This window comes from Electrona antarctica, assembly GCF_951216825.1.
Source record: "Electrona antarctica genome assembly, chromosome: 24".
Lineage (NCBI taxonomy): Eukaryota > Metazoa > Chordata > Actinopteri > Myctophiformes > Myctophidae > Electrona > Electrona antarctica.
The window spans coordinates 24,074,820-24,098,486 of record NC_136803.1 but is presented as its reverse complement, the minus strand read 5'-3'; the positions used below and the strand labels follow the sequence as shown (position 1 = coordinate 24,098,486).

At 44.2% G+C, this 23,667-nt stretch overlaps 1 protein-coding gene across 1 annotated transcript; it reads left to right on the top strand.

Moving 5' to 3' along the window:
- The first annotated feature begins 1,223 nt into the window (after nucleotides 1-1,223).
- Nucleotides 1,224-2,410, top strand: LOC306917065 (N-acetyllactosaminide beta-1,3-N-acetylglucosaminyltransferase 3-like). The gene has a single exon (XM_079495190.1). The coding sequence runs from the start codon at nucleotides 1,271-1,273 to the stop codon at nucleotides 2,315-2,317; it is 1,047 nt and encodes a 348-aa protein (XP_079351316.1). The 5' UTR covers nucleotides 1,224-1,270; the 3' UTR covers nucleotides 2,318-2,410.
- Nucleotides 2,411-23,667: the final 21,257 nt, after the last annotated feature.

Below are 23,667 nucleotides of genomic sequence, written 5' to 3'. Positions count from 1 at the left end.
GTGTGTGTGTGTGTGTGTGTGTGTGTGTGTGTTTCAGCTCTCATAATACTGCTGTTTGACAGACGGCTATAGCCGCATGAAAAGCCCAGGACATGCACAGGCGCGCACGCACGTACGCGTGCACGCACACACACACACACACACACACACACACACACACACACACACACACACACCTGTGTGTTCCTAACACATTAATACAAATGGAAATTAATGAATACGTTTTCACCAGCTGATTTTAAAACAAGCTCATATCCTTATCCAGATTCCAGATTATGATTTGATGTGTGAAAATGTCTTACATTTTGGAGAAGTAAAAACCTCTACCCACTGTACAGTGCTTCTCAAAACATTTTAAGTTTCAAGGATATCCATGAGGCATTGGTTCTCAAAGTCTTTCGGGGGTACTGGTCAAAGTGACAGATGTGTTCCGCATGAGTCATGGCGCATGTGTAAACAAGATCCATGGCTTTTGGCCAAACAAGGCATGACTTATGCTTTAATTAAGTTTTAATTTTTAAACAATTGCTATAGCCAACTGGTTTCAGTGCTATTTGGCATGATCCTCTACCATACTGCAAAGTTTCATGCATGACTCTGCATGCATGTATTACGGGCAGAAGAAGAATTTTCATAAAACTGCAATATTTATTGTCTCATTTTTCACGTAAAAAGTACTCCTGTTTTTTTGTCCGTATAGGTCCAAAGTTCACATGTAGAAATGTTTGTGCATTTTGAATGTTCATGCTGTTTGATCAGACATACAGACGAGGCATGAGTTATTCCTGTTCAAAGTGCCTGCTATCGCTGCTTGCAGCTATATTTTCTGTAAAAAAAAAATCACGTACAAGCTTCTCTTCAACTGGGATTTCAGAAAATGTATTTAAAAGTATATTTGTCATTGAGTCCAATGTTAAGGCCCCATTCTCACTCGCTGACGACCGTCACATACATTAGTAGTCTACATCTGAAACCCGCCCTAAGCATCCACATCAAAGCCAGATATTAACAATCTTTAACTAAGTATAGAGAATGGTAATGAATATAGTGGCATCATGCTTCTTCATTCAATCAAATGGTTTTGAACCCAGAGTGAGCAACAGCCTTTTTGTGGTGTTTGTCAATATTGATCAAGTTTTTTTCTGCCCCATCAAGGTTGAGAATGAAACTGTCTCGCACGGTGGAGCGGACGTTCTTCATTCTGGTTGGAGTCGTGGTGTTGAGCCTCGTCGTCCTTCTTAGGCAAAGCCATCGTACCAGCGATGTGGTAATGGTAGAAGAGACAGCAGGTCGGATTAAGGCAGCCAATCAAAGCACCTCCTCTCCACCGTCATGGCCAACTTGCCAGAGGAACACGTCCATGGCCCACAACGTGACAGGCTTCTCCTCTCTCCCCGCTCAAATCCAAGACCACCTGTACTACCGCCACTGCCGTCACTTCCGACTGATGCTGGATGTCCCTGGAAAATGCGGGGGGGCGGAACGATCCAAAGACGTCTTCCTCCTGCTTGTCATTAAGAGCTTTCCAGATAACTACGAGCGACGAGAGGCCCTGCGTAAGACCTGGGGAGAGGAGAGGTTACAGAGCGGCAAGCAGATCCGTAGGGTGTTCCTCGTGGCGACAACGGGCAGCGGGTTCAAGCGACAGAGACTGAATGGGCTGCTAGGACTGGAACAAGACGAGCATGGAGACATCTTGCAGTGGGACTTCAACGACTCCTTCTTCAACCTCACTCTGAAGCAGGTCCTCTTCCTGGAGTGGATGGACAGGAACTGTCCACACGTCCAATTTCTCCTCAATGGGGATGACGACATTTTTGCCAACACAGACAACATGGTGGAGTACCTCCTGAGCACCGTGAATGCCAAGGAGGGAAACAGCGAGCACCTCTTTGTAGGCAACCTGAATATTGGCATGGGCGTCGTCCGTGATCCGCCATGGAGCAAATACTTTGTCCCTGTTCAGGTGCAGGAGTCAGACACGTATCTTCCATACTGTGGCGGTGGGGGGTTCCTCCTGTCAGGATATACAGCCTCTGTCATATATAACATGTCCAAGAACATCCCTCTTCACCCCATCGATGATGTGTACATGGGAATATGTTTGGCCAAAGCAGGTCTCAAGCCTGCTCACCATATGGCTGTTATGACTTTTGGGCTGACGGTCCCATCAAAAAAGATAGATCCCTATCACCCCTGCTTATATAGGGAGATTCTGTTGGTACACAGATTCATGCCGCTTCAGAATTATGTCATGTGGCACGGGGTAAGAGACCCTAACATAAAATGTGGGCCTATTGATTTAACTGCCCAATGACTGCCCAAAAATACAGACCTATTGGAAAAAGGTAAAATTTGAATTAGACAAAATCTTTAAAAGGAGATATTCCACTGAACTCAAGTTCATCTTTATTAGACATATATGAACAAGTGTTCACGAGTGGCCAGTGCTATAACTGCATATTCTGTTGACAGTTGCAAGAAAGATTGTGACACTTAATTGGATGAAACCCAACCCCTCTACTATTGATCAGTGGCTACAAAAAGTTAAACAGATATACTAAGATGGAATATATGATAATATGACAGCCCAGTTACAAATTAAGCTCCCAAACTTCAAAAGGAGATGGGAGTTAGTGGTAGAATATCTGGAAGCAGATTCTACAAATAGGTAGAGCTGCCACCCAGATACCCTAACTTAAAACCTCCCATATCACAGTGAAAAGTTCAAGTTCACCCCCAAGGCACTCGCAAGGCAAATCATATGTATTTTTGTGTATGTAGGTGTGCGTGCATGTATGCTTCTCTAGAGTGTAATGTCACTCATTTTGCTTTTACACTTAAAAAAAAGAACTGAGAGAAAATGAACATGTCTTATAATATGAAACAAATTGCCTGTAAATGATATTATAATGGCAATAAACAAGTTCAAATATATACACAAAGTGCCTGCTATCACTGCTTGCAGCTATATGTTTTGTACACATTTCCATGTATCAATGCTGTAACAATGTAGAAATACTAAAACAAGTAAAAGTGTGGAATTAAACAAATACTTGAGTAAAAGTACTTTGTCGGTATCAAAATGTACTTAACCCATTCCCCGCCTTTGGTGTAGATCTACGCAAATTGAATTAATCTGACTCAGCACCAGCGTAGATCTACACCAATTGGTCTTTTATAGTACTTATGATCGATTGAGTCGTGATGGTACTTATTAGCATTGGGTTGCTAGGTGTGTGTGTGTGTGTGTGTGTGTGTGTGTGTGTGTGTGTGTGTGTGTGTGTGTGTGTGTGTGTGTGCGTGCGTTTGCATGCGTGTGTGTGCAGTGCATGTGTCCACATGTTTCTAATAGGGCCGGGACTTTAACGCGTTCATTGAGATTAATTAACAACAGAAAAATTAACGCGTTAAAAAAATTAACGCATTTAATCGCACCTTTTTTTTCACGGCGGAACGTTTCTCACTGGGCGCACAATTCTAGTACTGAATAGGCTCATTAGGCTGCTGCATGCCTTGCACGGCTTGCAGGGGGAGGAGCAGCCACCCCCCCCCCCTCGCAGCAGCAGCAGTCCAGTTCACTCTACACTACAGCTCCGTCAGACAACAACACCCAAACGAATCGAATGAAGAAGCCGCTTATATCGCTTTTGCTCCGTGGATGGGACATTTAGATTTAAAAGCTATCGGATGGACGCGTGGATAGCAGCATGGTTGTGTGCAATGTCAGAGGGAAAGGATCCATAAAGCCATATGACCAACGCTAACTTCCATGCTAGCTGCTTCAGCTTAGCATGTCTCGCAGTCGCAGAGTAGAGGCTTGCAGAGGCTTGCGGAGATTTCACCACAGCACGAAGCTGTCAAGCTCATAGATATATATGGTCAAGCTGTCCTCGATGCGAAACATACTGAAGCAGCAAGTGTGAAAGTACGTGGTCAGACAATGGTCTGCCCCATGCAACCCCAAGTGTTTCCCCCCTAATAAAGTTGTTTTTATTTGTTTTCTGGCCACCATGTAAAGCACATTTGAGTATTCATAGACACTTTATATAGGCACTTGCTGCACTTGTTTATCTGTTGAAAAGTTGTATTGCTTAAAGGGGAATACCACTCATTTTCAACATTTTTCTATGGAGTTCTGTGGAAAACTGGAAATAATAAAAAGTCACCCCATTTTGTGTTGCCTAGAACTGGAGGTCTGACAAAAAACAGTAACAATATGAAGTACAGCTTTGTGATGTCACTGAGATGTACTTGTTACTGTTACTGATTATTTTTTCAGACCTCCAGTTCTAGGCAACACAGAATGGGGTGACTTTTTTATTATTTCCACACAACAGCTCTAAGGTATATTAATGACAGTAAAATGTTGAAAATTAGTGGTATCCTGTTGTCACTATTCATTGATTCACTGGGATACCAAAAAACATTTGAAAAAAAAGTGTTATCACTGTTCTCGGGTTGAATATTGATATGCGATTAAAATGCGATTAATCAAGATTAATTAATCACAAAGCTTCTAATTAATTAGATTAAAAATGTTAATCGAGTCCCAGCTCTAGTTTCTAATGAAAGGCCAGAGAGGAAAGTCATCTCAACCCACTTCCCCTTTCCTGCCGTCAGGCCATGCTATAAACTCCTGTCTTCTGAAGGCAAACACATCACATGTATTGTATTGTGCATTGATTTGTATTGTATTGTTGCGACCAAAGGTCGCAGTTATTGCGACCGAAGGTTAGCAACTCTATATCTGACCTCAAACCTCAAAGATAGGATCCGACAGGAAGCACGCACATCTCCAGACATTCTACAGGTGCTGGTCAAAAATATATGTACAATGAAAAAGGAAGGGATGTCCGCACACTGAATTGTAGCTCCTAGGAAGATGTAACAAATAAAGAATCTTCCTGGGAGCTACAATTCAGTGTGCGGACATCCCTTCCTTTTTCATTCTCAAACCCTTAGATCTCCATATATGGAGCTGACCTGTTCTGACATGCCATATGTTGATCCTTCCCCATCCATCCTTCCTCTTCGATGTCTCTCTTTTGACTGATACCTGTCCATTTAAACTCTAGACGGTCCTGCCCCAAAATTATTAGTGCAGCCACGCCCGGCAGCCGGCGAAAACAACTAGAGTTCTCAACAGGCCCGAAAATTAAGATCTTACCCCCATGCCAAAGCGCCAGTGCTCGCCCAGGAGTCTGCTGTCACCCAGGCGGATATGTTGATCTGACCCCTCATTCCAAAGCGCCATCGCTCGCCCAGCAGTCTGCTGTCAGCCTGTCACCCATTCAGATATGACGATCTGATTCAGATTCAGATTCCTTTATTTGCCATTTGTGTATACACACATAGGAATTTGCTTTGACATAACATGAGTGCATTCAATTCTTTTTTCACAAATACCAACAGACATAAGACAACACCGTGCAGGAAAATAAATATAAAGTGCAGTGTTATAGTTAATTGTGCATCAAATGTTGCCGGTGAATAAAGTCCCCGTGTCACTAGGAGGCAGGGGTGGAAGGGAAGCCAGAGTCATTGAGCCTGGCAGCTGAGGGAAAAAAACGTCTGTGGCGGGCTTTCGTAGCCTTCGGCAGCCCCACAGGTTAGTTCGGAGGTCAAATGCAGAACATTTTGGAGGTTGTTGACATGAAAATTCTTGGAATATATCTTCTTTCACAGCAAAAAAAACAACTCATAACTTTGCAGAAGTTGCCTGAAACAACATATTTTCAGATGGGGTCGGCGGCCAATTATACAGTCCATAAACCACTGATATAGAAACATAGGTTTAGGTTTAGAGGGTAAGTACCCTCACAAAAAACATGCAGTAATCCTGAAAATAATTATATAAAAAAGAAAAAATCACACCTGAACTGAGGTCTTATATAGCCTGATCAGCTGTGGTCTGACGTAATGTCTGACGTAATGAAATCACACCCGGGTGAACTGGGTGACCGTAGCAACCATGCTCATTTTTTGGTACGAACAGACAGACAGACAGACAGACAGACAGACACGTAAACTAACAAAGCCAGTCGTAGGAGTGGTTTACACCACTCAAAAAAGAAACAGGTTTTTCAGAAAACTATCAGGATTTAGAAGACATTTTGTAGAATCTGGTCTGACTACTAAATGGGTTAATGCTCACTCTGGTATATGGTGAGAATAGAATGTCTTTGCACACTGCAGGGGTTGAGATGAGTTATTCAGTCAGCCATTTCACAACACTGGGGTTGAGATGAGAGTTATTCAGTGAGCCATTCCAGAACGCAGTGGGAGTCCTGCATGCGAGAAGCAGAGCATAATGCATCTTTCTGTGTCAGAAGTGGTGTAGGATGTGCTGCACATCGCTATTGATGTGGCAGTTTTGTACACACTAAACGCATGAAGAACCATGAGGCAAGCTTGATGATGGTTTATTTAACGTACACAGGAAATACATGGATGCTGGTTCCCCAACAACCCAGGCACGTATGCCCCAAGCAGCTTAATGTCAGAATATAGAGGTACAGTTTATATAGCGTTAGTCCCGCCCACAAGGTGGACCCCGAGAGACGGGTCTCAGACAGGATAACAAGCTCACAGAGATGAAAGAACCATTTGCTTACAAACAAAAGGAAGGAAGGGGGGTGGGGGGGGGGGGGGAACAGGTGAGAAGGGGGTTCTAGGTCACCAGAGCCAAAGTGTCAGACACACTGTGTTCTCACAGCATGGTTTCAGAGCTTCAAAGTCAGTAGAGATGGTCACAGGTGACAGGAAGGCATTGTTTTAGAACAGGCCTTGGCGTTATCTGGGAATGCATGATGGGAAATTCCTCGTCAAATCCCTCCTTTTGTTAATTAAACAACAACTTAATTAAACAATAATTGTGAATTTTCCATCAATATCAAAATAATACATCATAATATCACATTTGAGGAAAATACATAAAAAATAGAAGCACTAGTAGCTAATAATTGAGCATACTGCAATAACAATCGTGGTTAGATAACCAAATAACCCAAAAACCCTAAAAATGATACTAATACAGTACCCTGTTGAATTCATTTGACCTGTATTAGCACAGCAAAATATAACATAACAGATAAAACAGAAAACAAAATCATATATCCAAATAAACCAAAAAACCCTAAAAATTATACTAATACAGTACCCTGTTGAATTCATTTGACCTGTATTAGCACAGCAAAATATAACATATCAGATAAACAGAAAACAAAATCATATATTTCAAACAATATTTTCTTTCCAGATGAGAAACGATTTTCCCATGACGCAAACTGTCCAACACGTTTAAGAGTCCACCGTCAAGTGATTCTCCCCACTTTTTATTTTTTTCTTCTTTTTTTTTATTTTTAATTGGGCCGTCTGATAGGGGGAGGTGTATGTGTGTGTGTGTGTGTGTGTGTGTGTGTGTGTGTGTGTGTGTGTGTGTGTGTGTGTGTGTGTGTGTGAAGGACAGTCCTCCAGGGGGGGTGTGTGTGTGTGTGTGTGTGTGTGTGTGTGTGTGTGTGTGTGTGTGTGTGTAATGGGTGCATAACCTGGACTGGCGATTGTATTCTTGTCTGGAAGCGCTGTCCCTCATCGACCCCAGTTATCCTGTCCACCAGTCCCTGCCAGCCGGTGCCCATAATCCTCTTCGTCCCTTCGGTCTCTGCTGGCTCCCTCTGATGAATGGTAGCCTCCCTCAGATGATCGGTAGACTTGTTCATGTTCGTCATAATAGCCTCTCCTTTCCTCTCTCATGCGGCCATTCCCACGACCTCTTCCTTTGTATCTTCTTGGCTGTGGGCAGTCTGATCTCCAATGATCTGGGCTTTTGCAATTGAAGCAACATCCATCATTGAATGGGTTCCTTTTCTGTCTCCGGTTGTCATTCTTATTTTTGTTTTCTTCTTTGTCTGTTGCCAGTTTAGTGACAGCGTCCATCATGGCAAGCTGGAGAGCTTCGGTCTTGTCTTTTTTTAGTTTTTTTTCTTTTTCTTTAGTATCGTTCTCGATTTCTTCCGCGTGAGTTGCGTGTTTGAGGATGTCGGCCGGATCAGCGGTTTTGTAGCCAATGAGAGATTGTTTTACACGCTTGGAGAGTTTTTTGCGCATGTTGCACATTAGCTGGCTAACCAGGAATGCTTTGGCAAATGGGTCGTTCGGATCTGTGCCTCCTCCGTGGGTGAGTATGGCTTGTTCCAGGCGGTGACGGAACTGACTGACCGTTTCATCTTTGCCCTGCTTACAATCGTGTACTTCAGCCAGATTTAATATTGTTGGGAAGAGTGTCATAATCTTCTCACAAACTGTATCCACAGCAGTGATGTATCTGTAATTGTTCTCAAATTGTACATGGACGGGCCTCTCATCTTGATATGTTTGGGCGGCCTCCAGGACTGCCTGTATTTTAGAGGGTTCCATGTTCTTGGCACAGATGTCAAGCACCTCTTTCATTGTAGGCCTGTATGTACGACAGAAAGCCTTCAGTTGTTGAGTCCAGCGGCGTCCTCCCACTTCATTGGGCTTCTTTAGTGTAGCGGCATATTGGGATATGTCGTCTGGGGACCATAAGCGTTGTACCATCATTACATCGCCGTACGGGTTGGCTACTTCTACCATTGGACATTGCATGTAAAGTTCATTTGAGGTGGGCGTGTTGCCTGGCAGATGATAAAACCGTGGCGCCCCCTGTGCACGTGTTACTGCCCCAGGCCTTCTTCTTCCCTGCCCATATGACAGTGTGTTGTCCTGGGTGATGGCGATATTCTTGTGACGAGCCGCTGTCTCCCCGTTGTGAATAGGGGTGGACCGATATAATGGGATGTCATCAGAAAGAGAGTCAGAATCAGAGTCAATGTTCATGTCCGCGCCAGGGCGGGCTGCCCTCCTGTGCGCAGCCTCATCCTGAAGGTCACCCAAATCGAGGATCAGATGTGCCTCTTTCATCAGAATTTCACTCAACCGTGTTTCTATAGCACGCATAGACTGTTTCTGTGTCCTTAATTCACTGGTCAAGTCCTCTTTCAGGCAACGTACCCATTCCAGCTCCCTCTTAACAGAGCGTTGAGTGTCGCTGTCATCTGGCCGTTGCTTAGATGTCCTCATGTCACTGTTGTCATGAAAGTCCACCTTAGTCTGTGCTGAGTTGTTGCTGTGGTCTGGCCCAGAGTAGATTGTATCCTTATCGTGGCCGGCGCCAACATCACTGCGCTGGCTGTTCTTGCAGGCCTGGTCAATGGTCCGTAGCTTTTGTTCCGCCTCCGCCAGGACCCTCGGAGTATGTAGATCATAGCCATTCAAAGTTCTAGTACTGGAATGAAGGCTGCTCAGGCCGGAGTCTTCACTGGATGAGTGCAGAACCTGCACAGCTCCACCACCCGTTAGTGGCTCAGTCTTACTCCTGGTGTGCTGTTCCAGGTGCCTCGTCAAATCTGCTGCCACAGGCTGCATCATTCCAGTGTGGCCAGAGTGTCCTCTTTCCTCAAAAAATGGAAGAGACTCAGAGGAAATAGGATTTACTCCACAAATTGATGGCTCTGGGTTAGAAATGTCAGTGTAGGATGGACGTTGGCTATTATTGGTGTCATTGGCTTGAGTGGAGTTCACGTTGCCTTCTCTGCGTTGAACTTCTTCCAATAGGGTGAGCATAGCAGACACCAGGGATGGCGTCGGAGCGGAGGGGGGCTGTGGGTTTCCCAGAGAGGGTGTGAGGAGAGCAGTCTGTAGACAGGGGGGTTGACTGCTCTGTGGGGGTTGCGGGCTTGTGGTGAGATCAGAAGGTGTGAGGAGAGCAGTGACGTTTCGGCTGGTAGACGTCGGGGGTTGACTGGCTGGCATAGGAGGGCAGTCGAGGCCGATTTGGGATGGCGCCTGCAGAGAAGGATAAAAAATAGAATTCTGCGAATATTTGGGCCCTGAAGCGACATATTGAGGAGGAGCCTGTGGTTGGCTCTCCCTTAAAGGATCTATGTCTGGCAGTTCTTTCATATGACTCTCCCGTTGTCTGTACTGTGCTTCCTCTATCCACATTGAAAATACTTTTTTGTTCAGTTCACATTTGTCAAGTTTGGATGTTTTTACTGTCTTTTTCTGTCTCATTTTCTTCTCAGCTTTTTTTAGTAGTTTATCTAATTCAAGCAATTTTCCCACACTTAAAGAGCCTTGCTCCGGAAACCCCATTTGTTTCCACTCATCAAGACAGTCTAACGCTCCTAGGCCATATTTTGCAACCATCTCGTGCATAACAGAAGACCACCTTTCTCTGTCCTCTGGGACGGTACTTTTTTTATTACCCATATTTAATTACTGCTATGTACTTTTTGGGGGAGTCTATCACTTTTCTAATACTTTTCACAATCACTGAGACAGTAAATGCTCCTAGACTATTTTGCTAGTAGAGCATATTTTCCCACTATGTTAATCTGTCACTTGTCCCTGTTCTCTGGGACCGGCACACTTTTTCTCTCAGTACACAGCAATGTGGACTGTCTAGTCTTAAGTAACACGGTATCTTATGTTTTCCTCTGAGGACAACAAGATGTCTTTATGTTGCTAATTGTGCAACAATGTATCTCATGTTATTCCCACAGCGCAACAAGGTGTGTTGTTACAACTCGACTTAATGCAAGGTATTTTTTCTGTCCACTAGGCTAGACTTCCTGCTGTATTTTGCGAATCAAACATACTCGACTACACAATAGATAGGTTTGCAAAATATGGTCTTAGAATTTAGCATACTTAATTAAACCCTTTAAAAATGTAGCACTTCAATTGTCAGGAACTTGGAATTTGGAAATTTCTCACCGTTTCAGTGTAGCCAACTAGCCACGGTTTTTTTTAAATCCAGGCGCTGAACTCCGTAGATCGCAGCCGCGACTCTGTTGATCTCTGTCCTTTTTGGAGCCGTTCGTTGACGTGATGGACAATCAGTCGTCGTGATTGATCTTCCGGAGCTCAGACGATGCTGGATCCCACTTCTAGACACCAAATTGATGTGGCAGTTTTGTACACACTAAACGCATGAAGAACCATGAGGCAAGCTTGATGATGGTTTATTTAACGTACACAGGAAATACATGGATGCTGGTTCCCCAACAACCCAGGCACGTATGCCCCAAGCAGCTTAATGTCAGAATATAGAGGTACAGTTTATATAGCGTTAGTCCCGCCCACAAGGTGGACCCCGAGAGACGGGTCTCAGACAGGATAACAAGCTCACAGAGATGAAAGAACCATTTGCTTACAAACAAAAGGAAGGAAGGGGGGTGGGGGGGGGGGGGGGAACAGGTGAGAAGGGGGTTCTAGGTCACCAGAGCCAAAGTGTCAGACACACTGTGTTCTCACAGCATGGTTTCAGAGCTTCAAAGTCAGTAGAGATGGTCACAGGTGACAGGAAGGCATTGTTTTAGAACAGGCCTTGGCGTTATCTGGGAATGCATGATGGGAAATTCCTCGTCACTATATATATATATATATAGTTGAAAATATCTGACAGACAGACACACAAGCACACAACAGGTCACATAGCGTTGCAGTGTGTCCTTGTAGATTGGCTATTTATACTTTTGTGCAGCTCTCTCGTATTTATGAAGGAAAAAAAGCATAGAAAGTAAAAATCACACCCGTGTGAAGTGAGTGGTTTCTGGGGGGGGGGGGGGGGGGGGGAGTTCCAGACCCACAGGAACACACCCAGGGTGCCGGCCCGTTTCCGGCGAGCCGCCCCGCGTCCGAAACGGTAGAGAAATAACAGAGCTACCATGTGGGGGTCCCCAGGGGTGTGTGTGTGTGAACGTGCCCAGGGGGCCGGGCCGGTTCCAGCATGCCGCCCGCGTCCGAAATGGTTGAGAAATGACAGAGTTACCGTGCGGCAGTCCCTCTACTGTACCCTGTACTGTACTGTACTGTACTGTACTGTACTGTACTGTACTGTACTGTACTGTACTGTACTGTACTGTACTGTACTGTACTGTACTGTACTGGCACACCCGAAAGCATCATATATACAGTTAATATGTGCGTGTGTGTTTGTGTTTCCTCTCTCTCCCCTGGGCAGAAACCTCAAACTAAAACAGGTCAACCAGGGGCTGAGGTGCAGGAATGTCCTCATCTGACCATGACTGCACTTATTTGGAACAGAAAAGGTGTACGCGTGTCGTACGTGTGTGAACTCATACGTCCGCGCATGACGATGATCGCCTTCTGAGGTGAAATGCCTTTTGTTTTGTCATTGACAAAATGTCTCGTGATTTCAAATCCAACCGTTCACTACCATCGACGAATGACATTTATTTCAGACATGTTCTAGTATGTGCTCATTTTGCATAAAAAATAAAATCATTCTTCTCCTCTCCTGAACAGTTAGTCTTGCCGCCATGACTGTCTCTGTATCAAAATGAGTCACATATGGAGCTGACCTGTTCTGACATTCCATATCTGACATCATCAAACCCTGTGCACTCAAGACACACTCCATATATGGCCAGTACAGAATTCATTCCATATGTTGATCTGACCCCCCATGCCAAAGCCCCAGCGCTCGCCCACAGTCTGCTGTCACCCAGGCGGATGCGTGCACGTGACCTTGCCCTAAAGGGTGACGTAGCCTATATAGTGACTTATATAGTGATTTATACAATAAAATAACACACTGCATTCATGTCCAATAACATATATTGAAATTACACACTGCATTCATGTCCCATGACGTATAGTGGCAGTGAATCTGGAATGAACAAATCTGCATGTGGCAGCCACAGTGGGCGTCCCTCACTTCACACAAGTGTGATTTTTCATGTTATTTTGGTAGTCATGGCTGCCAGTTCCCACTTGATGTTGTGTGGGAGTTCAGACTGTGGCAGACCATACTGGATAACTGCTAGTTTGCATAATGTCTTGAGGCTAGGCTGACTGAAGTCTAAGACATGCAGGCCTCCTCCAAAGAGGATGACATGATCTCCCATCATGCAACAGAACATCCCATACATCTGAGATGGGCTTCTCCCCTTGGGCTCAAGCTTCTTCCATGAGAAGGTCTCTGGACTGAATTTCCACAGATCATTGAAGTCCTGGGCCCTGTTGCAGCCACCACATATGTACAGCTCTCCATTGTAGGCAAATGCTGAATGACCGTAGCGTTCTTCTGGAAGAAGCTGTGTTGAAGGTGTGTTTAGCCAGAGGTTGGTCTCTGTGTCAAACACTCTGATGGTGTTGTAGACATACAGAATCCCTGAGCCCCCAGATACAAACATGGTGCCCCCAAATACAAACATCTTTGTCCCGATGATGTTGGCACAGTGACAGTATGAAACAGCGGGTGTTGTTCCTCTGGTGTTAATTAAAGTCCAAACCATCGTGGAGGTGTCCAACTTGTACATGTCATTAGTGGGTCCAGCCAGACGGATCAATCCTCCATGAATATACATGACCTTCCCCAAGACACAGGCTGAGTGGTTGTGCCTCTTCTTTGGAACAGTCCCAGAAACCTGTGGTTTGAACCATCTGTGGGCATCAACATAAAATGCATAAAGCACATTGCAGTAGGGAAGCCCTCCCCCCCAGAGGTAGGCAGTATCTTCAATCAGCACAGCTGTGTGGCCCTCACGCCTGGAGGGAACCTCAATCTGACATTGTCCTCTTCCACATGTCACTGGAGGCAACGTTGTCCAACGCAAAGCCACTGTGTGGAAGATGTGCACATCAATCTGATCACTGTCTGATCTGATCATCTGATCACTGTCCTCGTCAATGACTCCTCCAAAACAGTACACCTTCTGTCCAACTGGCACCGCAGCATGCCCACGTCCCTTTATTCCTTTCAGATGGAGCGTCCAGCAGAACATTTTGAACAAACTCTTACCGGATTCATCAAACGCTTCTGCTAGGTAACAGAATGCAGTGCTGCTGCGTGCGCTACAACTTATGTGTGGCGGCGGCACAAATGTCCCACAACGTTTGACCAATCTGCAAAGCCGATGGGTCGGGGGTCGACAAAGCTCATTAATGCCTGTTCATCTGAACAACTTTAACTGGAAAACTGATCGCCATAGCAACCCCAACCAGAGGCATTGTTTTCAGGAATAAAACAAAATAGTTCCCCACATAAAGTGATAGTGTACTTTTCCACTGGTATATTGTGAACCATAACCATTCCATGTGTTATTTTTGTTTGTTTGTGTTTTGTTTTTGCTTTTGTCAAATTCAGAGCACCTTCACCACTCTGACATTCAGAAACTCTCCACACTGATGAAGGCTGGATAGCTGAAAAGTCTGCCTTTGATCCATCATGCAAGAATAAAAACTAGTCTTGGTGTGTGCGACCCATTACCTTTATTTCCATAATATGATTTGAACGGGTAACGCACCGTACGTCAGAGCGCTGTGGTCACAAGAAAGGTACTCCCGTCGAGTTGGCACTAAAATTACCAGAAACACATAAAGAGCTAGATCTGAATGACCATAACAGGTAGAGGTGTAACGTATAGTAGCCTAACTATATCGAAATATTGATTTGCATAATCATAATCATGTACATAATCAATTTAATAAAGTACTTGTGCATTGTATTTAGCAATGTTAAGAATAAAAAAATACAAAATAATGGTTTCATTACTTTTCCATTTCATATAGCTACCATTGGTCTATCAAAAAATGTGTGTATTCTCTGTGTTAATGTCAAGCCGTGGATTTGTCCATATGTCTGGCAAATAGGCCCTCATCTCGACCAGAGTTTTTTACAGATTATTAAAGGCGTAGTGAAACGGAAATGGTGGACATTTTATTTTGAAGTTTCAGATGGTTTCCTAGAATACTCTGACAAGCCTGACAATAAAGTGCCTGACAACAGTACCAAGTAATGAATATAAGAAACAACAACATACCTTTTTCTTTTGCTACCTTTAGCAGTTTCAGATGGTTTCAAGTTGAAACACCGCTATGAAGTTTCTGAACCAATCACAGCGTCGCATCCCTTCAGGCGATGGGACGGTAGCTAGGGATGGTAGCTATGCTATACCAGCGCATGGTGTGTGTTTGTTTACAAGTCAGATAGATGGCCATGCTGTACCAGTTTACTGTTATGTGGCTTATTTCTACCCTATAATGTTTTCAGATACATATTTTAGCGTGATGATTAAGTTGAAACCGAGTAATACACTGTCTGGATGGTATCTTGAATGGGAATAAAAACGGAGGATTTATGTAATCAGTAGCAGCTGTGTTTGCCTGTTTGGACGGATGCGGAGATATGGGGAATTAAACGGGTGAGCTTCATTTTTATTGGCTTTTATCGTTTTCGTTTTTCGTTTTCGTTTTCAGGAACTTCCTGAAAACAAAAAATTACTTCCTGACAGGAAGTAATTTTTTGGCATCCATTGTTAGGTATGCCCATATGATGACCACGGCTATGGTCTAAAAGTGTGAAAAACATATTTTTAATTTCACTACACCTTTAAAGCACAGCATGTAAGCTTTCATATGATGTATCATCACATAATGTACCTTCAGACCATAACAAAGCCAGTAAGCCACATATGCATCACAGTTAAACAATTCTATTGAACTATCATCATCATTATTTAATATCAATGCCCCTTTGTCAGGTGTGTGCTGTGAACAAAAAGTGTAACTTAGCCTTTTTTCAGCCTTATTTCACTTGACCAAACCAGCATTTATTATATATAGGTAAACAATTGTAGATCTGCTATTGTCTATTAAATAGTAGTGTATACATTATACATCAGTTTGTTGGTGCCTGCCCTTTTTCCCCCAACAAAAATTAATACAATATATATTTTTTTCAATGGCCTGCCCAACAAGGCCCTTTTCTTTGTTACATGGTAATGAGAATGCAGGCATATTGCTTATTTTACGGTCCAATGACATGGACCAAGTGGAACACCTTTCCCCATTAGAATAAGACATCCAATAGATCTGCTATTGTCTATTAAATAGTAGTGTATACATTATACATCAGTTTGTTGGTGCCTGCCCTTTTCTCCCCCAAAATAAGAAATACAATATATATATGTTTCAATGGCCTGCCCAACAAGGCCCTTTTCATTGTTACATGGTAATGAGAATGCAGGCCTATTGCTTATTTTACGGTCCAATGACATGGACCAAGTGGAACACCTTTCCCCATTAGAATAAGACATCCAATGCCTGACAATAAAGTGCCTGACAACAGTACCAAGTAATGAATATAAGAAACAACAACATACCTTTTTATTTTGCTACCTTTATTGAATACAACAATATATCATATTTTATGCCATTGTATGTTGAGTTTAAAATAACCTACTTAAATTGAAAGTTTAAAGAACCTATTCAGTGGCTTATTTTCCCTGTGAAAAGAGTAATATACTTTTAGACCACATTCAACATTCATCTTTAGTTAAATCTAAGCAAAAACCGACACATGTGCCGTTTTGTGGGCTTTGAGCACCTGCTCCCTCAGTGCCCTGGAGTGATATACAGTATGTTACGGATCTCACTGTAGGTCCTGGAGGTTCTGGGCACTGTAGGTTCAGGGGGCCTAAAGCCCTATTCATAGTCCAGATTTAGGTGCTGAGGTGGTCACCTCTTCACCAGAACGGTGGTTTTGATGGTGCTGCTCATACTCCATCACCGTGCTCATATCTCCTACACTCCATGGCCAACACTTCCTCAAATTCAGTCCATTGTTTTCCCTCTGCTTTCTCTCTACCGCATATCTGCCTCTATTCCATTCTGTTCATTTTCTGTTCCTTTTCTATTCTATTTCTGTCACTGTCTCTATTATTTAATTCCTTTATTCTGTCGTTCTCCCTCTGCTCTGTTTCGGGAGTTTGTTTGTTTTTCCGTCGGGAGCTCAGCTCGCAAAACCACCATGGAGCAAACAGCAAAGCCACACCGAGCACTGCTGTCGACCCCTGTGTCCTCCTGGCTGTGACGTGTGTGGGTTGAAGGGGTGGGGGGCAGAGGAACGGGGAGGCGGGGGAATGGGGGGAGCTACGGGAGGCAGTTTAGGAATATCGCGTTTGCGTTGTGCTGGCTATACTGCAAGCCTGGGAACCCCGCCTCCCCGTTCCTCTGTCCCCCCACACACACTCTCTAATTACAGAGATCCAATATCCAATAATATGCAGCAGGGATATACTACATTATTAGATATTATATTTATATTGAGCTCATTGCTGAAATATCAGTCAATTTTCACCGATATATCAAATATCGGTGAAAATCGGTTCAATGCCAATAATGCTTTTATAATTAAATATCGGCCGATATATCAATATGCTACTGATAATATCGTGCATCACTAATTGCTATGGGACATGTGAGTTGGACCTAGAATACTCTGACAAGCCTGACAATAAAGTGCCTGACAACAGTACCAAGTAATGAATATAAGAAACAACAACATACCTTTTTCTTTTGCTACCTTTATTGAATACAACAATATATCATATTTTATGACATTGTATGTTGAGTTTAAAATAACCTACTTAAGTTGAAAGTTTAAAGAACCTATTCAGAGGCTTCTTTTCCCTGTGAAAAGAGTAATATACTTTTAGACCACATTCAACATTCATCTTTAGTTAAATCTAAGCAATGCTAATCAACATGTGACATTAGTATAGGCCTATTGCTCGATGCACTTACCTTGCCGGCGGCATCGCGGCTTTTAGTAGTGTTGTAGTCGAGACCACCTAAAGCGAGACCAAGACAAGACCAAGACCTAGCAGGTCGAGACCGATACCGAGACCAAGACCGCTGCGAGCCTAGGGGGCCGAGACCAAGACCAAGACCAAGACCTAGCAGGTCGAGACCGATACCGAGACCAAGACCGCTGCGAGCCTAGGGGGCCGAGACCAAGACCAAGACCAAGACCTAGCAGGTCGAGACCGAGACCAAGACCGCTGTGAGCCTAGGGGGCCGAGACCAAGACCAAGACCAAGACCTAGCAGGTCGAGACCGAGACCGAGACCAAGACCATTTTTCCCTCTTATTTGATAGGCACAGAAAACAATCTTGATCTGAAACACTGCAGTGCAAATAGATTTTACAAAATTAGGTATAGGCCTACTACAGCATGATTCATTCAAATATTTATTTTAAATATCAATTAATGAATAACAATGAGGCATGCACATCAGAGCCTGGGAGAAACATTTTTGTGTTAATTAATGAATCAATATCCAAAACTATACAAAATCTATAAGGCCAAACCTTATTAGAAAAAAATATTAATATATGAAAGCCTTTTCAAATGTCCTATTGGAATTGCAGGTGCTGCCAAATAAGTAATTACCCTCATGCCAGTCAGTTGCGCAAATATATAGGTCAGATCAATTAGCAGAGCGGACCAGCTTCTCACTGACTGCAGCACAATGACCAGCGCTTCTTAAAGTTTACTTACTTTAATAATATGACATAGCGTTGGATCTCCAGACAAACAAACCTTGGATTATATAATTATTGGATTATAAAATTCTTCAAATGACTAGCATGAGCCACAAGGTAAGAAACTAGAATGATTCACTGTTCACAGTCAAACCCTGCAGCGGTTGTTCTTCAACCCGTCGCATTCCCATCAAAGTAGCCTGCTGATACCCACACTAACTTTGTGATCAACCTTAATTTGCTTATTTTATTTGTAAAAAGCAACACTGTATTAAGACATGGTAGTATAATATTGGTGCAAAATGGAAATATGTAATTAAATAGTTAATAGAGAGAGAGAGAGAGAGAGAGAGAGAGAGAGAGGCAGACGGAGAGAGAGAGAGAGAGAGAGAGAGAGAGACACAGACAGACACAGACAGACAGACACACAGACGGAGAGAGAGAGAGAGAGAGAGAGACACAGACGGAGAGAGAGAGAGAGAGAGAGAGAGAGACAGGCAGACACAGAGAGAGAGAGAGAGAGAGAGACACAGACAGACAGACACACAGACGGGGGGAGAGAGAGAGAGAGAGAGAGAGAGAGAGCTAGCCCCGTTCCCATTTCAAAGAATAAAAAAAAGCTGTCTAGCGCGAGGCCTCGCAAGCCGCACCGACGCCGTTCGCACTATACCAAAAAAGTCAGGCTGTGGCGCTGTGTAACTCTCCGCCACCCGGCCGACACTTTATTTATGCCAGCCTGATATCATTTCATACAATCAGAACATGTTCTAACCCAATTTCAATAGATTTAAGATTACGTGTGCTCTAATTCAGCGCTGCGCTGCGCTCCTACAGCTGTCTTTAATGTTAATATGAATGGGATCAGTCCTTGCGATCGGGTTGATAGAACGTTTTGCATTGTCTCGTCTCGAGTGGTCTCGGTGGGGGAAGAGACCCGAGACAATTGGTCCGAGACCGAGACGAGACCAAGACAAATGAAGGGCGAGACCAAGACGAGACCGCAAGACAAAAAAGGTGTGAAGCGCGAGACCGAGACAAGACCAAGACAAATGAGGGGCGAGACCAAGACGAGACCGCAAGACAAAAAAGGCGAGAGGCGCGAGACCGAGACAAGACCGAGACAACGAAAATGTGGTCTCGAGACCGGTCTCGAGACGAGACCATGTCTCGAGAACTACAACACTAGCTTTTAGCTCTCATCTTGTTGACCTGGGCTTCAGCCATGTCGGCGCGCTCCTCGGCCTGCTCCAGCTCATGCTGGATCTTCCTGCACTTGCACAGATGCATTCTTTTTTTTTGCATTTAGCAGACGCTCTTAAAGGACCACTTCACCACTTTTCAACTTCTTCCTATAATTGGTCCTCACTAATGATCATGATAAAATACCGCAATTTTTTTCCTACTCAATCTGTGTCTCATAGGAGGGCTGTGGGCAGTTCAGAAACCCATCCACCAGTGACATCATCGATGGGGATTTCAAGCCAATAGAAACTACAGGCTTTCTTTTCCTGAAAAGTTGCAATGCAAAAATGAAAGCCATCGTTCTCACGATAATAAAAATCTAAATATATTTAAAACAAATCTTGTTCAAAAAGAAATCTTCCTAACGATGATGTCACTGGTGGACGGATGTCTGAACTGCCCACAGCCCTCCTAGTTTTTATCAATATTTATATGCATTTCGGAAATGTATAATATAAACCTTTTAAATTCATTCGATTCATTTCCTCATTTCTCCAGTTTTATGGCAGTTTTCAGCACCGTACGGCAGCATGTAGCCACACTTTACGTCACTTGTTTACATTCTGCACTGCCTGAAACTGACTGCATGTTACTTGGAAAATCAGACCCATCTTAAGTGATACTGTACTGTACTGTACTGTACTGTACTGTACTGTACTGTACTGTACTGTACTGTACTGTACTGTACTGTACTGTACTGTACTGTACTGTACTGTAAGCCCTCATCCCTGGCCTGTGTGTGTCTGTCTGTATGTTAGGCTGTGCAACAGTGACACTTGGTGGTGAACAAACGCTATAACGCTATTTCCGTGCTCGGACACAGCCAGGGACAGACCCAGGGACACAGCCGCACACATAGGTGTCTATAGGAGTGGTTGCACCACTCAAAATGGCAAAAGTTGGAAGAAAGAGACAGTCCAATATGGGAGAGAGACGCAAGGAAGTGCCTTGTGGAAAAGGATGATTGTAAAATATGCGGAGCACGTCGGAAGGGTATAGGCCTATTGTATAAGGATCAGGCATTTGTGGAATGAGCAACACAGCTAAATGTGTGGGTAGCACACCTTTGCCAAAACATTTGACAAAATGGCAAGTGGTTGGTATTTATTCACCCTTGCCACAACAGCTTGGTTTGGTATGGAACAGTATCTCTCTCACGCGCAAGACAGAACTTGTCATCATTAAAGGCAATCTCAATGCATTGAGATTCTGGAGCCAGTGGCGATCCCATATCTTCAGAATCTGGGACCTAACGCCATCCTCCAGGATGACAACGCTCGCCCCGTAGAGCCAGGATCACAGAGTACCTCCAAAATGTAGGAGTGGAGAAGATGGAAATGCTGTGAGTCCAGACTTCAACCAAATTGAACACTTGTGGGATCAGCTTGGGCGTGCTGTACGAGTGTACGTGCTGTACGTGCGACCAACAGAACCAAGTGTTGTTTTTTCCCTATTACTGTGGGAGAGTGCATTCATCCAATCCACTAAGCAACTCAAAGCAAGGGTTGGTATAGCAACCATTTGCAACTATGGCACATTGTTTGGGGGCGCTACCCACACGTTTAGCTGCAGTGTTGCTCATTCATTCCACATGGTGGCGCTACCCACACGTTTAGCTGTGTTGCTCATTCCACGAATGCCCGATTCTTACAATATATACAGACTATACCTCGTTGTACAGGTTAACGATCAACGATTAAAATGATATAAAACATAATACCAAATGGTATCATCAAAGTGGAGAAATAAAGGACCAAAGTTACGTTTCTGAACTTTTAGAGTTTATATTTTTATATGGTATATTTTTTAGGTTTTATTACACAATACTTACTCTGATCCTTTTGAATCCTATACCTGACAAATAAACCAAAGTACGAAAAAAACTAAAACTAAACTATAACTAAACTAAAACTAAACTAAAACTAAGCATTTCACCAAAATAAAAACTAAATAAAAACTAGCAAACCCGCTCTAAAAACTAACTAGAACTAACTGAATTAGGGAAAAAAAGTCAAAACTAACTCAAACTAAACTATAATGAAAAAAACAAAACTATTATAACCTTGGGCTGCAGTTCTGATTGTGATGGGAAGTGCATTCCATAGTTTTGGAGCCAGAAGGGAGAAGAGTTTGGGACGTGTGGAGCGTTGTCCCGGCGTGTTTAGTACTTCCAGCTTCCCTGCGTTGGCTGATCTGAGTGCGTGGGAGGGTTTGTAGGGTTATATCATACTTGTAAGATTAAAGTTCTCAGTCGCCACGACCGATTTCAGTCAGTTGGATTCCATAGAAGCCATGCAGCGTGTCTTAGCTATTTTAAGTTGAAAGAGTATTTGATGTGATCAAACTATGTAGGAATAGGATACAAGCTATTTTAACATGAATTGCCTCAGAAATGTCATAAAAGCAAAGAGGTTAATGCCTCAAATCTGTAATTTCTTCAGCTAGTTGGCTGTTATGTGAAAAAACACCAACAATAGGTTTAGAATGAGCTGCCCTTGTGCTTCGGGGTCTCCGTGCCTCTTCACTATTTTCTTTTGAGGGAACGCAACCAATTCCAAAGACTGCCCTGCATTGGCCGGGAATCGGACCCGGGTCTCCCGCGTGGGAAGCGAGAATTCTACCACTGAACCACCAATGCATGCGGGTTCAACATCTGGGGTGTCTTCACAAGTCAAAGGAATCACCCCCTTCAAGAGACTACCCTGCATTGGCCGGGAAGCGTGGGGTTAGGGTTAGGCTGTCTCTCACGGCAAAAAAGTGATCGCCTCCCCGTCTGGGAATCGAACCACGGTCTGACGCGTGACAGGAGGGGATACTCACCACTATACTAACGAGGAAACACGTGCCCCCCTACAGTCACCCGCCGGCCACCCGTGCGTCATCAGTGCAAAGTCATTAAATTGCAAGCTGTGGCCCTTTCAAAACTCCAGGATTGCGCCAACTCACCTGTAATGCAACAGGCTTCCAATGGAGAGTGCAACAGGTCACACAACGGACAGAGAGCAGTCAGAGAGAATACTTTTGTTGTCAAGGGCCTTGGTCTCAACCATGCATGTTTCCGCCCGGTTTCGAACCGGGGACCTTTCGCGTGTAAGGTGAACGTGATAACCACTACACTACAGAAACCGCTGCTCTTTAATTCGGGGTCTCCGTGCCTCTTCACTATTTTCTTTTGAGGGAACTCAACCAATTCCAAAGACTGCCCTGCATTGGCCGGGAATCGGACCCGGGTCTCCCGCGTGGGAAGCGAGAATTCTACCACTGAACCACTAATGCATGCGGGTTCAACATCTGGGGTGTCTTCACAAGTCAAAGGAATCACCCCCTTCAAGAGACTACCCTGCATTGGCCGGGAAGCATGGGGTTAGGGTTAGGCTGTCTCTCACGGCAAAAAAGTGATCACCTCTCCATCGGGGAATCGAACCCCGGTCTCCCCTGTGACAGGCGGGGATACTCACCACTATACTAACGAGGAAACACGTGCCCCCCTACAGTCACCCGCCGGCCACCCGTGCGTCATCAGTGCAAAGTCATTAAATTGCAAGCTGTGGCCCTTTCAAAACTCCAGGATTGCGCCAACTCACCTGTAATGCAACAGGCTTCCAATGGAGAGTGCAACAGGTCACACAATGGACAGAGAGAATACTTTTGTTGTCAAGGGCCTTGGACTCAACCATGCATGTTTCCGCCCGGTTTCGAACCGGGGACCTTTCGCGTGTAAGGCGAACGTGATAACCACTACACTACGGAAACCACTGCCCTTGTGTTTCGGGGTCTCCGTGCCTCTTCACTATTTTCTTTTGAGGGAACGCAACCAATTCCAAAGACTGCCCTGCATTGGCCGGGAATCGGACCCAGGTCTCCCGCGTGGGAAGCGAGAATTCTACCACTGAACCACCAATGCATGTGGGTTCAACATCTGGGGTGTCTTCACAAGTCAAAGGAATCACCCCCTTCAAGAGACTACCCTGCATTGGCCGGGAAGCGTGGGCTTAGGGTTAGGCTGTCTCTCACGGCAAAAAAGTGATCGCCTCCCCGTCGGGGAAT